Source organism: Crotalus tigris, unplaced genomic scaffold (genome assembly GCF_016545835.1).
Source record: "Crotalus tigris isolate CLP2741 ecotype Arizona unplaced genomic scaffold, ASM1654583v1 scf7180000018609.294051, whole genome shotgun sequence".
Classification (NCBI taxonomy): domain Eukaryota; kingdom Metazoa; phylum Chordata; class Lepidosauria; order Squamata; family Viperidae; genus Crotalus; species Crotalus tigris.
In genome coordinates, this window is record NW_024097104.1 from 223069 (window position 1) to 239737 (window position 16669).

General features: G+C 43.4%; 1 protein-coding gene across 1 annotated transcript in view; it reads right to left on the reverse strand.

Moving 5' to 3' along the window:
• ADAMTS3 (ADAM metallopeptidase with thrombospondin type 1 motif 3) overlaps positions 1-16669 on the reverse strand; it is a 152770-nt gene that overhangs the window by 95768 nt on the left and 40333 nt on the right. Inside the window, exon 4 of the mRNA XM_039355135.1 lies at positions 13605-13761. Coding sequence (XP_039211069.1) covers positions 13605-13761 — 157 coding nt within the window. The remainder of the gene's footprint in view (positions 1-13604; positions 13762-16669) is intronic.

Genomic DNA, 16669 nt, shown 5'->3' on the forward strand with positions numbered 1-16669 from the left:
TGCCTTCAGATGCTTTGGAGAATAGCTTGACTCCCTCTTATTTGGGGCAGCCTCTGAGATACTGGAAGACTGCTATCATGTCCCCCCTCGTCCTTCTCTTCATTCGACTAGACATCCCCAATTCCAGCAGCCATTCCTTGTATGCTTTAGCCTCCAGTCCCCTGATCATCTTTGTTCTCTTCTCTGTACTCTTTCTAGAGTCTCAACATCTTTTTTACATCGTGGTGACCAAAACTGGATGCAGGGTTCCAAGTGTGGCCTTACCAAGGCATTGTAAAGAATAGAATAGAATAGAATAGAATAGAATAGAATAGAATAGAATATTGCTGGAAGGGACCTTGGAGAGCTTCTAGTCCAGCCTCCTGCTTGAGCAGGAGAACCTATACTATTTCAGACAGGTGACTGTCTAGCCTCTTCTTAAAAACCTTCAGTAATGGAGCGCCCACGATTTCTGGTGGCAAGCTGTTCCACTTGTTGATTGTCCTCATTGTCAGGAAGTTTCTCCTTAATTCCAGGTTGCTTCTCTCCTTGATCAGTTTTATCTTACCCAATTGTCTCAGCTACAAACTTTCACAGTTTTAATCCCAACTTAATTTCTGTGGACCTCATCCCGTATTCAGGACAGTGTCCCCTAACCTTTTGGGCACCAGGGACCAGTTCCGTGGAGAAAGATTTTTCCGTGGACTGTGGGATGGAGCTTCGCTTGTTTGCATGCCCCAGTTTCGGGCATGCTGTGGACCGGTGCCAGTACACAGACTGGGGGTTGGGGACCCCTGATTTAAGAGACTCCTAAGGGAGCGTGCATGTCCATTAACATGAGTTTCATCCCTGTCACATTTTATTTTTTTTTCCCTTTTCTTCGTTCGAATTTGAAATTTTTGTTTGACGAATAAATAAATAAAAATAAGATAAATAGTTTTTGCCTCTTGAGGGATGTATTATAAAACTCAACAGATGCACAGAAGCTGTGCTATAAGTAGAAAGAGACATGCAAAGCTCAGCCGAAATTATTCGTATTATTTTTAAACCAAATTCTTGGACGAGATTCCACTCCACGGAGGCTTGGGGGAAAAAGCCTTAACTTTACTTTCTGTTGGCAACAGCCGATGAGTTTCGGCAGTATGCAAATATTTGCATCTGGAAAAATTACAGGGAAAACCCACAAAATGCTACCCGTATTGTGGAAACCGTGGCTATTCCTCCTGGCACCAGATTAGTTCTTGCTCATAAATCTTGGCCAGTTGGAAAAAGAAACAACCAAAAAAAAAAGTGCCCATAATATCCTAGAGCTTGTGGAACAGCAGGAAAATGTTGTTTTGTGCATGCTACACAGATTACTTTCCTGGTTATCATGCAAAAGAGGGAGCTTAGTTTTTTATTATTATTATTATTATTTTGCACAGTTTGGAATTTTGTAAGGCAGCTCAAAAAGGAATGTAAAAAAAGATTTAAGATTGCAAAAGTTGTGTTTTAGGGAGCAATTAATTTTGAAATACATGGTTTGAGAGGAACGTGGGCTCAGACAGTGATCCCCAACCTCTCTGGCTTTGTGGACCAGCAGGAGTGGGGGGGGAGAGGAAATGGTTCCATGCAAGCGGCAGATGAGAACGCAGCTCCATTTTCGTGAGCAGTGGGGACTCACACACGTGTGTGAAGCTCCCTTTATGCTACCTTCGGTAAAATGATGATCCAGATTGTTGGGGGCAATATGTTGAATCTGTAAACCACTTAGAGAGGGCTGTAAAGCACTGTGAAGCGATATATAAGTCTAAGTGCTATTGTCTGTCTGTCTATCTATCTATCTATCTATCTATCTATCTATCTATCTATCTATCTATCTATCTATCTATCTATCAATATCCATCCATCCATATATCATCTCTCTCTCTCTGCCTGCCTGCCTGCCTATGAGCCATGATGGCGCGGTAGTTAGAACGCAGTATTGCAGGCTAATTCTTCTGACTGCCAGCAGTTCAATTCTCAGCCTTCCATCCTTCTGAGGTCAGTAAAATGAGGACCCAGATTATTGGCCAACATATGCCGAGTCTGTAAATCGCTTAGGGAGGGCTGTAAAATACTATGAAGCACTATATAAGTCTACATGCTATTGCTATTGCTATATCTATCTGTCTCTCTGTCTGTCTCTCTGTCTGTTTACCCGTCTACCCATGTATCTATGTATCTTTCTATCTTTCTCTCTCTCTCTCTCTCTGTATCTATCTATCTATCTATCTATCTATCTATCTATCTATCTATCTATCTATCTATCTATCTACCTACCTACCTACCTACCTACCTACCTACCTACCTACCTACCTATCTATCTAAGTATCTATCTATCTATCTATCTTTCTATCTATCTTTTTATCTATCTATCTTTCTATCTCTCTCTCCGTGTGTATCTATCAGTATCTATCTATCTATCTATTATCTCTATCTATCTATCTATCTATCTATCTATCTATCTACCTATCTATCTCTATCTTTCTCTTTCTATCTTTCTATCTTTCTATCTCTCTGTGTGTGTATCTATCTATCATTATCTATCTCTATCTATCTATCTATCTATCTATCTATCTTTCTATCTTTTTCTCTCTCTCTCTCTCTCTGTATCTATCAGTATTTATCTGTCTGTCTGTCTGTCTGTCTGTCTGTCTGTCTATCTATCTATCTATCTATCTATCTATCTATCTATCTATCTATCTATCTATCTATCTAACTTACTATCATCTCTCTATCTCTCATCTCTCACTTTATTAAATATATATGCCATCTATTTCACTGGGAAACTCTGATGGCCATAGCCAGAGCATCAGAGCCCCACCTCTTTTACAGACTTTATTTATTTTCAGACTTCAATTTTTGTGTTTCTCCGTCTTCAGCATGTTGGCAAGTTCTACCACCCGATGTTGCCAAATCTGATTGCAAGAGGATTCAATGAGCACATGTCAACACTGCACATACAATAAAAACGCAGTAGCAATTTTATGATCTACCGAAGTCACTGAAACCCAAGAATCTTTTTAATATACGGCCTAGAGGGTGAAATGCTTAAGAACACGATCTGATGGAAGATATCTCCTGAAAATAACCATTCTGTTTCTTCTTCTTTTGCCCTGCCAATGATAATAATGCTCTCTGGTGCAATCTTACTAAATCCGGCAAGGGGATTTGATTATGCCCAATATTTGCCCTTGGAATCTTGTATCATTCAGAGGATTTGATCAATATTTGTATATTTGTAGTTCATGAGTTCTTGGCGCTTTCTGAGCTTGGTGGTTTTCTTGCAGATGTTTCATGGCCCAACTAGGTAATATCATCAGTGCTAGAAGGGAGTAGGGTTTTCTCTGTTTATATATTAATCTCTGTTTATATATTAATAGTGCTACTGGGAGTATTCTTGGTGGTTCCTTGATTAGCCGGTGGTTTACTGTTAGCCTGTTGTCTGTGTTGGTTGTTGGTTGTTCCTTGACTGGGATATTGTTTACTTCTTGATTGTTTGTCTAGTGTTAATCTTGGTGTTAATCTCTGATTATCTGGACATGGAGTGCTAACAAAAGACTCTTGGTCTTTTAGCATTTTGAGTCTTTTTTGAATGGTGTGTATATGTTGTTGATCTCTATGGCTGATTTGTCTAAGTTTTAGGCTTCTAGAAATTGTCTAGTATTTTTGGACTTTGTTTGGTCTACGATGCTCATAGTTTTACAGTTGAAAGTGGCAAGCAATACCCCATTGAAGAAACTACCAACTCAGACAGTCAAACAGTAAACAACAGCCTAAAAAAGGAACTACCAAGAAGAAAACAGCACTCCCAGCTATACTGACATAGCAAATCACTGTACATTAACCCCACTCCTTTCTAGCGTTGATGCTGTTGCCTAAGAAAAGAAAAATTTTTTTTCAATATGATATTTAAGATTTGGGGACCTTCACTGATTAAGTAATTGATTGGCTCACTGATGAGACTCAAGTGTAGGAAAGGATTAGGCTGAGCCCAAGGGAGGGATCAAATGTGTCATCAGTCTCGAATTCCTTCGCACCTACAAATGATCTAAGTCAGGGTTCCCCAACCTCCGGTCCATGGACCGGTACCGGGCAGCGGCATGCTAGCAACTGGTCTGCACAAACAAGCAAAGCCCCATCCTTGGGATGCAGGCAGCACACAAAACCACGCACTCACCGGTCCATGGAAAAACCTTTCTCCACGGAACCGATCCCTGGTGCCCCAAAGGTTGGGTGTCAACGCTGCTAACATTGGATGTTTTGCATTGACAAGAGATGAAAATATTTTTTTCCTTTCGCTTTTAGAGTTAGATGATGCTAGGAGGGGGGAGATGTGAATGGGAGTCCAGCTAGACATAACAACACTAAACCTAGCGTGAGAATCAAGGTTATTGGGCCCAGAGTCGATAAAGAATTGGCGGGCTGGAGAACTGGAGAGGAAGCACTGGCTTCAAGCTAACTGGGGAATGTGATTTATGACTGTTTATTTATTTATTTATGAGACTTATATACCACTTTAAGTGCAAGCACTCTCTAAGCGGTGTACACCAGTAAGCAATGTATATATATATTTACATTGCCCCCAACAATCTGGGTCCTCATTTTACCTACCCCGGAAGGATGGAAGGCTGAATCAACCTTGAGCCGGTGAGATTTGAACCGCTGACCTGCTGAACACAGTCAGCTAAAGTGGCCTGCAGTACTGCACTCTAACTGCTGCGCCACCTCGGCTCTTATTAATTGGAGGACGGAATTGTGCTTTGATATTATGTGCTCAGGGTAGGGGAATTCAGTTTCTGGCTTTGATTATGCAGTGCCGATATTACCGTATATTCTGCCGTATAAGGCGACCCGGCATATAAGATGACCCCCGTCTTCGGCGCCAAGTCACATGCCTAGAAAGTCATCTTATATGCTGGAAACTACCATTATTTCCGGCGTATAAGATGACTCAGCATATAAGACGACCCCCGACTTCGGCACCGATTTTAACGCTTGCAAAAGTCGTCTTATACGACGGAAAATAAGGTACGCTACTCAAATGAAAGATTCTTTAAGGTAAACAATGAAATTCTTTTGAAAAGTTTCATCTGTAGGAAACATGACATTGGGGACCTCTGATCTAGGTTCAGCCAACCTTGAATTCCACTGATTCTTATCTATTGCCAATTTGCTTTGACAGCTAGCTGTTCAGATTGATAAACTTGCAATAAACTGTTATGTTCATTGGAATTGCCTGGGCTTCCTCATTTGGGAGTAGACTTCCCATAAACGAAGGATGCGTATAGAGTTTGGATGTCTGTTTCCTAACCGAAGGACACTTTTTATGATTGTTGCTCTCCAAATTACCACCAGCCATTTTATATAAAGGAGTCCCGATTCCCACAGAGGGTGGAACGGCAGAGTGTGAGAAAAACAGAGTCTCTTGCCCACTTGGGAACATTTGTGAATCTTAGTAGCTCGCAACGACTAATGTATCTCTCAACGCTTGAAAAATGCAAGCAATTTTTATTAGTTTGCCAAGTCCCACTGAGAGGGAAACAGAGACCTCGGTAGGAGATTCTGCCAACATCTGCCCAGTGCTTTCGCAGTTGTACCTCTACATGCCTAATGCACAAAGCCAAAGAAATTGTGGGAAATGTGGGGGAAAAGGTGAGTTTTCAGCCCAAAAAAATTTACGCGGACCCATTAGATGTTCACGCTGACTGTGCAAGCATTGAGTGACAGGGCGTGCCGGGATGCCATTGAACCCCCTTTTATGGTCTGTTCCCTAACTAGGTTAAGCTAACAATTACAGGTAGTCCTTCACTTGCCACAGTTCATTTAGTGACGGTTTCAAAGTTAAAATGGCACTGAAAAAAGCGACTTATGACCACTTTTCACACTTACGACCGTTGCAACAGCCTCATGGTCACGTGATCAAAATTCAGACGCTTGGCAACTGACTCATATTTATGACAGTCACAAGGTCCCTGGGTCGCGTGATCATCTTCTGACAAGCAAAGTCAATAGAGAACCCAGATTCACTGAACAACCATATTACTAAAAATAACTTTTTTTTGTTTTGTTACTTTGTATTTTAACTTTTTTTTAAAACTTAATCAAGTTGGTTTAAAAAAAACAATCTCCAGGGCTGTTATTTAACCCCTGGTTTTGTAATAATAATAATAATAATAATAATAATAATAATAATAATAATAATAATAATAATAATAATGGATGGGTAGACAAAATGCCAAATCCAGTCTGAACATCTGGCTGACTGTGCGATGATTGATAATAATAATAATAATGATGATGATGATGAAAGTCATAGAAAATGATAAAGTTAAACTGCTCTGGGACTTCAGAATTCAAACAGACAAGCACCTGCAACTTAACACCCCGGACATGTGAATAAGAAATTGTCGATAAGAATTGTCAATAAGAAAGACAAAACAGTCTGGATAGTGGATGTGGCAGTGCCTGGAGACAGCAGAATAGACGAGAAAGAACTGGAGAAGATAACAAAATTCAAAGACCTACAAATAGAAATAGAAAGGCTGTGGCAAAAGCAAGCAAGGGTGGTACCAATAGTCATAGGCGCCTTGGGTGCAATCCCAAAACAACTGGAGCACCACTTGAACACCATCATCGGCACTGACAAATTTGCCATTAGTCAATTGCAAAAGGCGGCCTTACTAGGAACCGCTTCCATCCTGCGACGATATCTGTAATAACATCAAACATCCCCATCTGCCTATCCCAGGTCCTTGGGAAGGACTCGATAGGTAGACAAAAATGCCAAATCCAGTCTGAACATCTGGCTGACTGTGCGATGATCAATAATAATAATAATAATAATAATAATAATAATAATAATAATAAATTGAATAGCATAACTGGGAATAGCGGTGGGGGAAGACCCCCGAAATAATATGGACTTGTAACTCTGCTTCTAAATTCGAAAGCCGAAGGAAGTTTCAAATCGATAGGAAGGTATGGAAGTGTCTAGACTTGCTGATTGTCTGAAATCATCCAGTCACTTTTATTTAACTTTTTTTTTTTTTTTGAGCTTCCAGGAACCAGCTGACCGTGGGTGACCCTTGGGAGGACTTGGCTCAGCTCCCATTCCAGCCAGACAAAACTTTCTTGGTTTTTTCCAGCCAGACCAAATCTGTTCAGATATTTAGGATATGTGCGTATCTGTTTGTGTGTGACAACCCAAAGGGAGAAACACGTTTTATAGTGACCCAGAAGATGTTCATGAACACGTCAGGAAGACATTCTGGCCGGCCAACACAGCTTAATTGCCTGCCTCAGTTTCTTTGGAGCTGTTCCCTATTTATTTATGCAACGGGACTGCCCAGTAGTTTGGCTCTTGAAGAAAACTTCCTCAAAAGATTGCTGTTCCCTTACGTGCCGCACTGGGTCGAGAATTCTGCTATAGGCCATGTTCCTTCGTTGGGTCTGCCTTGCCAGGTTGAATGGGGACAAGATTCTGGCTGATCTTGGCTGGGAAGAAAGATTTGTAACTGTTCTTCTCAATTTATTTATTTTTTAATATTCAAAGTTTTATTAGTTTATAAAGCTATGTGAAATCTAGACAGCATACTAAAAAGCAGAGACATCACCCTGCCAACAAAAGTGCGTATAGTCCAGGCCATGGTTTTCCCAGTTGCAATGTATGGCTGTGAAAGTTGGACCATAAGAAAGGCTGAGCGCCAAAGAATGGAGGCCTTGGAACTATGGTGCTCGAGAAGACTCCTGCAAGTCCCCTGGACTGCAAGGCGATCAAACCGGTCAGTCCTAGAGGAGATCAACCCTGACTGCTCTTGAGAAGGCCAGATCCTGAAGTTGAAACTCAAGTCCTTTGGCCACCTAATGAGAAGGAAGGACTCACTGGAGAAGAGCCTGATGCTGGGAAAGATGGAGGGCAAGAGAAGAAGGGGACGACAGAGAAGGAGGTGGCTGGATGGAGTCACTGAAGCAGTAGGTGTGAACTTAAAGGGACTCCAGAAGATGGTAGAGGACAGGAAGACCTGGAGGAATGTTGTCCATGGGGTCGCAATGGGTCGGACACGACTTCGCAAAAACAACAAACATATGATACAATCAAAATACAAAAGTAAATAGTGGAAAAAGATGAGGAAGGGGAAAGGGAATAGAGAAGTGAGGTAAGGGAGGAAAAAAAGGAAAAAAAAGGCATTGACTTCCTTTGGTGCAATAGAGCAGAGGTCCCCAACCTTTTGGGCACCAGGGACCAGTTCCGTGGAGAGAAGTTTTTCCGCGGACTGGAGGGTATGTGGTTTTGTGTGCTGCCTGCTTCCCACGGATGGGGCTTTGCTTGTTTGTGCGGACTGGTTGCTGGCATGCCGCAGCCCGGTACTGGTCCATGGACCGGGGGTTGGGGACCCCTGCAATAGAGCAGGGCTTTTCAACCAGTGGTACGGGTACCACCTGTGTACCACCCGGCAGGTGGTACACGACCATTCTAGAAAAATAGCGGGGGAGGGGAATGAGTCGAACCGGTGGCAGCACCGCACAAGCCTGAGCGAGAGATGGCTGGAGCTGCAGGGCTGTCAGAGCTCAGCGGAAGTGTCAGGATCAATGCCAGGTTCCAGCTGGAGCTCGGCGCTGATCTTGGCGCTTCTGCTGAGCCCAGAAGAAGCGCCGATCAGCTGGAAAGTTGCAGCATCTCCAGGGTCTTGTGATTTACATTCAGATGCTTGGCAACTGATTCGTATTTATGACAGTCACAGTGTCCCAGGGTCATGTGAAGGGACCAAAACCTGCTGCAACCACCCAGCAGACGGGGGGGGGGGGGAATAAAAACCAAACACCCCCCCCCACACCCCCACTGCCAATCCTCAAGAGAAATGCTCACAACAGTGAAAATCTCGGACAGGAGGAAGAACGCCGCCAGGTGGGCAGGCAGGTGTCTTGCTCAGCTGTGCCTTGGTGGGCACTTTTTCAGTGCCATTGTAACTTCGAACAGTCACTAAGAGAACTGTTGTAAGTCGAGGACTACCTGTACTTCATCACTTTTTTCCTTTTTTTTTTTTTTTTGGTCAAGTTTTTGACACCTTGCTAGGCAACTGGTGGTACTCGGATGTCGCCATGTCCTAAAAGTGGTGCAATGGGTGAAAAGGTTGAAAAGCCCTGCAATAGAGTATCAACTTCAAACCTCAACTTTTTACTTTTACAAAATAATATAAGCTAGCCATTTCAATAACATCAAGTCTATCTAATTGGTAAAACCCAAGATTAAAAAAACATACACACACAAAAAAAGAAAAAAAATAAGAATACTTTTATTGCCACACTGAAACTGCTTCTAGATTTTGTGCTTGAGGTGGAAACAAAATGAAATTTTGATTGTGGGTTTAACTGTTCTTCTCAATGATCTTTCTAACTCCTTGGTTATCAAAGGAACAGTCCTTCTACATCTCTCTGAATAGAATACAGAACATGCCAATGAAGAAGAATATTTGTAGCACAGGATTGAGATGAAGTTTGAGTTTGCTTATTTTCTTGTAGACGTTTCATTAACCCAACTAGGTAACATCATCAGTGCTAGAAGGGAGAGGAGGAAGAGGAAGAACAGGAGGAGGAGGAGGAGGAGGAGGAGGAGGAGGAGGAGGAGGAGGAGGAGGAGGAGGCAGAGAGTGTGCTAGTAAGAAGTGCTGTTTGCTGTCAGTTTATATTCTGGTATCTTGATTTCTCAAGAATACCTGGATTTAAAAAAAAAAAATCCGGAGAAAAGAGTATGAGAATTGTGGTTCCTGACCTCCTAACAGAATAACAGAGTTGGAAGGGACCTTGGAGGTCTTCTAGTCCAACCCCCTACTCAAGCAGGAGACCCTATAACATTCTGGATAAATGGCCCTCCAATCTCTTTTTAGAAACCTCCAGTGCTGGAGCATTCACCATTTCTGGAGGCAGGTTATTCCACTGATTAGTTGTTCTCACTGCCCGTAAATTTCTCCTTAGTTCTAGGTTGCTTCTCTCCTTGATGAGTTTCCATCCGTTGCTTCTTGTCCTGCCTTCAGGCGCTTTGGAGAACAGCTTGACTCCCTCTTCTTTGGGGCAGCCCCTGAGATACTGGAAGACTGCTATCATCTCACCCTTTGTCCTTCTCTTCTCTTCTCTTCACTAAACTAAACATACCCAATTCCAGCAACCGCTTCTTGTATGTTTTAGCCTCCAGACCCCTGATCATCTTTGTTGGTTTCTCTGCACTTTTTCTAGAGTCTCAACATCTTTTTTATATCGTGGCAACCAAAACTGAACGCAATATTCCAAGTGTGGTGTTACCAAGGTGTTATAAAGTGGTATTAACACTTCACGTGATCTTGATTCTATCCCTCTATTCATGTGGCCTAAGACTGTGTTGGCTTCTTTTGGGGGGGGGGGCTTATCAACAGGGGTCCTTGGTGCTCTCTGATCTTGCTTGTTTTCTTGCAGGTTTCATTACCCAAACTAGGTAATATTATCAGTGCTAGTAAGGAGTGCTCCTCCTCCTCCTCCTCCTCCTCCTCCTCCTCCTGCACCCCATTCTCTTCTAGCACTGATGATGTTACCTAGTTGGGTAATGAAAAATCTGTAAGAAAACAAGCCAGCTCAGAGAGCACCAAGGACCTTACAGTTCCTCTCCTCCTCCTCCTCCTCCTCCTCCCCCCCCACACCCCATTCTCTTCTAGCACTGATGATGTTACCTAGTTGGGTAAAGAAACATCTGCAAGAAAACAAGCCAGCTCAGAGAGCACCAAGGACCTTACAGTTCCCCTCCTCTCCTCCTCCTCCTCCCCCTCCTCCCCCCACACCCCATTCTCTTCTAGCACTGATGATGGTACCTAGTTGGGTAATGAAACATCTGCAAGAAAACAAGCCAGCTCAGAGAGTACCAAGGACCCCTCATTTCAACCCTGAGCAACAGATATTCTCCTTCGTTGGAATAAGATATAAAATAACAGATTTGGAAGTGACCTTGAAGCTTTCTAGTCCAATCTCCTGCTCAGACAGAGAAGAATTTCTATAGAAATGAATGAATGAATGAATGAATGAATGAATGAATGAATGATGTCCCCCTAAAGGTAACAGTAAGGCAATTCAGTAAACCTAAGATTAGCAAACAAGGAAAAAGAACCACATGGCATACAGTGTCAGCTTACAGCGAAAGAAATCCTAAGAGTCAAACACGCAGAGACCCAAAACAAAATTCCAGAAGACAACTTTTACATTTCTCCTCTCCTGCTCTGCTACAAACTTCAGATTTTCATGCGCTTGCTTTCAAAGTCTCCCTAAATTCAGCTGCGGAACGTAAGATGTCGCTTCAAACAATGAGGCTTCCGAGATTCACCAAGCCTATCTGTCTGCAACCCTTGAAAGTAGCTATGTCTTTTTCCAGGATGACCCAGCAACTTTAAAGGGTATCCTAATAGGCGTGTTGGCAAACCTTTCCAAAAAGTTGTTTCAGACTGCATGGGACCACATACCCTTTCGTACCCTTAAAGTCGCTGCATCTTTTTACACCTTTGAAATTTGCCAGCTGTCTTTGCCCGCAGGATGCAGGCAGAGCCGATTTCGAACATGGCTATGCATGCTGATAACTGCAAACATTGAATATGGTGCTGGAGCCTCTTTTATGGAATCCTACTGAAGTTCTCCACAGACCCTCCACAGTCATCAGGTCTATGGCAGAACAAGGGCTGACTCTTGAGCAGACATGTCAAACACAAGGCCCAGGGGCCGGATGTGGCCCACAACGTGGTTTCATGTGGCCTGCGAAGCCATCCTGGAAACAGTGAGGGAACGGCCCCCGCTGCCTTGGCCCCGCCCAGGCCGGCCGGGAGCCAATGTACAACTTTGTGGTGGCCATCTATGCTGAAACGCATTCAGTCTTAGCTCCACAAGGCCGTCCGGAAACAGCGAGGAACCAGACCCTGCCGTGTTGGCCCTGCCCCCTGGGTGCATGCTGGGGAGGGGTCACCCTTTGTTAGGAATGAAGAAATGCACCATCGCCTGGAAGTGGCCAGCAAATGGCCCTCATCTACTTCACATATCCGGCTTGATGGGCTCTGCCCCGGTCCCCCCCCTTCTGCCAGAGACCCTCAGATCTGTCCCACTCCTGCCCAGGCCCCCACAGGCCCCCTTGACGCGAATGATGTAGAGCTGGCCACACCCACCCAGTAGGCCACACCCACTCCAGCCATGCCCACCCAGTAGGCCATGCCTACCCTGGCCACACCTATCTGCCCCCCCCAAGGACAACCACAATGCTGATGTGGCCCTCAGAAATTGAGTTTGACACCCCTGCTCTTGAGTAAACTTTTGATTTCTGAACTGATTTTGGTGTGGCTGGAAAAAAATCAAGAAATTTTGTCTGGCTGAAATGGGAGCCTAACCAAGTCCTCCCAAGGGTCACCGAGGGCCAGCTTGTTCCTAGAAGCCAAAAAAAAAGTTAAATAAAAGCAACTGGATGATTTCACACAACCATGTCCAGACTCTTCTATACTTTCCTACAGATTTGAAACTTCCTTCGGTTTTTGAATTAAGAATCAGAGTTACTAGTCCATATTATTTTTGAGATCTTCCCCCCACACCATTCCCATTTATGCTATTCAAGTTGTTGTTGTTACAAAACCAGGGGTTAAATAACAGCCCTGGAGACTGTTTTTTTAAACCAACTTTATTAAGTTTAAAAAAAAAGTTAAAATGTGAAGTAAACAAGCATTCCTCTATCTGCTAATCGACACCAAGACTTTGATGTCTCTGTTCCTAGTGGATCAATGCGACCTTATCTTCTATGCTCTAGACCAGTGGTTCTCAACCTTTTTATACGGCGACCCCAGTCATAAGCAGGTGGCGCGCTTGTGTGGCGCCGCCCCCTGCGCGGCACGCATGTGCGCCGCCGTCCCCATGCGCTGCCCCCTGCGCGGTGCGCATGCGTGGCACCGCCCCCTGCGCCGGCTGACAAAAAAAATGGCGGATCGCGTTGTTTGGCGACCCCCGTGAAATGGTCGTTCGACCCCAAATGGGGTCGCGACCCACAGGTTGAGAACCGCTGCTCTAGACCCTGCTTCCTCTATTGATCCAGGCCAAACTGGATCTCTGATATTGATCTGAAGCATCGATTCCCAGCCAAAAAGATTCTAAAAGTACTGAGCAACTGAACTGAATCACGCCAAACTTTTTCCAACAAAGAAAAGCGAAAATACAGGTAGTCCTCAACTTACAAGCCCAAAATTTCTTTGCTAAGCAAAACAATTAAGTGAATTTTGCCCCCCTTTTACAACTATTTTTTTGCCACAGTTGTTAAGTTAGTATCACGGATGTTATTGGCCTTCCCGCCACAAAAGGGGATCAGCCAAGACCCCAGGACAGTGCAACCGTCATAAATATGAGTCAGTCACCGATCATCTGAATTTTGATCCTGTGCCCTGGGGAAGCTGCGACAATCGTGTGTGAAAAAGGGTCCTAAGTCGCTTTCCCCCCCCAGGGCTGTTGTAACTAACAACGAAATGAATGGGTGTAACTCGAGAACTACCTGTGGCGTATAAACCTTGAGGAAAAGAACAAACGAGACGGTAAATGAAATGATCCGTAGACAGAAGCTATACCTTTACTTTGGAAATCAGGGAGAATATCGGATGAATTCTGGGCAATTGCTGACCTCCTATAAACCCTGTGAAGCCGTCCTTTCTCCTCCTCCATTTGTTGGCCTTTCTCCAGGGGCTCAATGAAAAATTCCTCTACACCAACTTTGATCATGCCAGCCTAGAGACAGAGTAAGGGGGGAAAAAAATAAGGAAGAGGGCTTAAACAGATAAAGAATCCAGTCTGCTGATCTGTAAACACGAACCGTTAGAACAGAATAATAACTTTATCGCCCCTTTGAACGTGCACTAATCGGCACGCGTTAACATGAAATTTCGTGGTGCACAGCTCTCCAAGCCCAAAACTGCTGTTGCTAAGTGAGACGTTTGTTCAGTGTTTTAAGAAGAGAACACAACACGAAACCACTCTGACAACCACCTTGCATGACAGTTAGTTCTCAATGTACAACAGCATGAGAAAGGCACATCTTTCTTCCCCTGTCCTGACCACTTTCTACAGGGGGACGATGGAGAGCATCCTGTCATACGGCATCACAGTCTGGTTTGGAAGCATCCCTGCTTCAGACAGGAAGGCGGTGCAGAGAGTGGTGAGGACGGCCGAAAAGATCATTGGCAGCTCCCTCCCTCCCATCTAGGACACAGCACAGAAGCGTTGCTTGAGCAGGGTCCGCAAGATCGTCTGGGACACGACACATCCTCTACACGACCTGTTTTCCTTGTTCCCTTCTGGGAGGGGGAGGGGGCTCCGTGGTATCCGTAGCAGAACATCCGGATTCAGCCATAGTTTCATTCCATACAGCATTAACCTTGTGAACTCTCAAGCTTCCTCCTTCCGTTATATAGTCAAGATGGACAAAATTTAATATTTATTTCTTACGTATTTGTAGGGGTGTGGGTCTATACCAGGGGTAGGCAACCTTGGCTCTTTTATGACTCGTGGACTTCAACTGGCTCAGGAATTCTGGGAGTTGAAGTCCACGAGTCATAAAAGAGCCAAGGTTGCCTACCCCTGGTCTATACATATGTTGTGTATAATATGTTTTAGGTGTGTGTCATATAAGTGTTTCACTTTGAGAGCGGGCAACTAAATTTCATTTTTTGATGTGTGCTGTTGTGCCCACAGTAAAAAAAAATGACAATAAAGGTTATTTTATCTTATCTTATTTAGTGTCCATTCAAAGTTATGGCGGTGCTGGAAAAATAGGAACACTTACAACCATTGCAGCATCCCCCTGGTCGCGTGATCTAAACTCAGATACTTGGCAACTGGTCCATATTTATGATGGTTGCAGTGTCCTGGGGATCACGTGATCCCCTTTTGCGACCTTGTCAGGTCAAAGTTAAAGTCAACCCTGCCGTGCTGTTCACTGTTTTCTATCCATTTTTGGTGGCACCCAATGACACTCCATAGCTTCTCTTGCGCTCTTTCTCACGACAAATATTGTGAGTCCTTGACCTATAACCGTTCGTTTAGTGTCTGTTTAAAGTTACAACAGCATTGAAAAAAGTGGCTTATGACCGTTTTTTACTCTTAATGACTGCTGCCACATCCCCATGATCATCAGACACTTGGCAGCTGGCTCATATTTATGACAGTTGCCGTGGCCTAGGGTCACGTGATCTCCTTTTGTGACCTTCTGACAAGCAAAGTCAATGGGGGAAGGCAGATTCACATAACGTAACATAACATAACGTAATGTAATGTAACGTAACGTAACTTAAGGTAACATAATGTGACTTGACTTGATGTGATGTAACTTAACGTAACTTAACTTAATGTAACGTAACTTAACATAACTTAACGTAACTTAACGTAATGTAACGTAACATAACTTAAATAACTTAACGTAACTTAACGTAATGTAACGTAACATAACTTAAATAACTTAACGTAACTTAACGTAATGTAACGTAATGTGACTTGACTTGACGTGACATAACTTAACATAACGTAACATAAAGTAACGTAGCTTAGCTTAGCTTAACTTAACGTGACATGATGACTTGACTTGACGTGATGTGACATGACTTGATGTGATGTGACGACTTGATGTGATGTGACATGAATTGACTCAAGTCAACTCAAGTCAACTCAAGTCAACTCAAGTCAACTCAACTTAACTTAACTTAACTTAACTTAACTTAACTTAACTTAACAACCCTGTTAGTAATTTAACAAGTGCAGTAATCCACTTAACAACTGTGGCAAGGAAGGTCATAAAATGGGGCAAAACTCCCTTAACCAATGTTTCACTTAGTAGCAGAAATGTTGGGCTCAATTTTAGGTCGTAAGAACTACCTATTCTAGCTACGTTCCAAAAGTGCACGTCAGCCAGCAATAGTACGGGAACAGCCTTGTGCAATTTTGAAGAGGATTCGGTTTTCTTGCCAGCCGCTTGATTAATCACGAAAGGAAGACAGAAAGGAATGTCCAAAGAGAAGCAAAGAGAATCAAGTTTGCCATAACCTTCCATTGAAAGCTTCCCTGGCAAATTTGAAAAGCAGATTAATTCTGCAAAATGTGTTCTGGCGTTAATCCTGCCCGGGGAATTGCATTTCCTTTCTCAAAAAAAGCAGTGCAATCGTTTGGCATATGTCTGGGCCAGGAGCCGGTTGGAACCAAATGAAAGCTATTCCTGGTGCTTTAATCAATACGGGATGTAAACACACAAACAGAGACACACGCTGCAATTTAGCACTGTTAGCACAGATCACTCTCCCCAGCTTACCTCAAATTTATTCTAGCTGCACAAAAAGACACAACCCCCCTTGAATCAAGTTCAGCTCCTGGGCACTATGTAAAAGTCCACTGACAGATCATCCTTGACTTAGAATCATTCGTTTAGTGACCGTTTGAAGTTCTAACAGCATTGAAAACAAGTGACATGACTGGTTCTCACACGTAGGACCATAGTCACGTGATGAAAATTCAGAAACTGGGCAACTGGCTCATATTTATGACAGTTGCAGTGTCCTGAGACAACTCACTTCACAACTTAGGAACAGAAATTTTATTCTCAGTTTACGTTTCTCAGAAGCAATAAGCAATTTATGGTGTAGATGTTTTC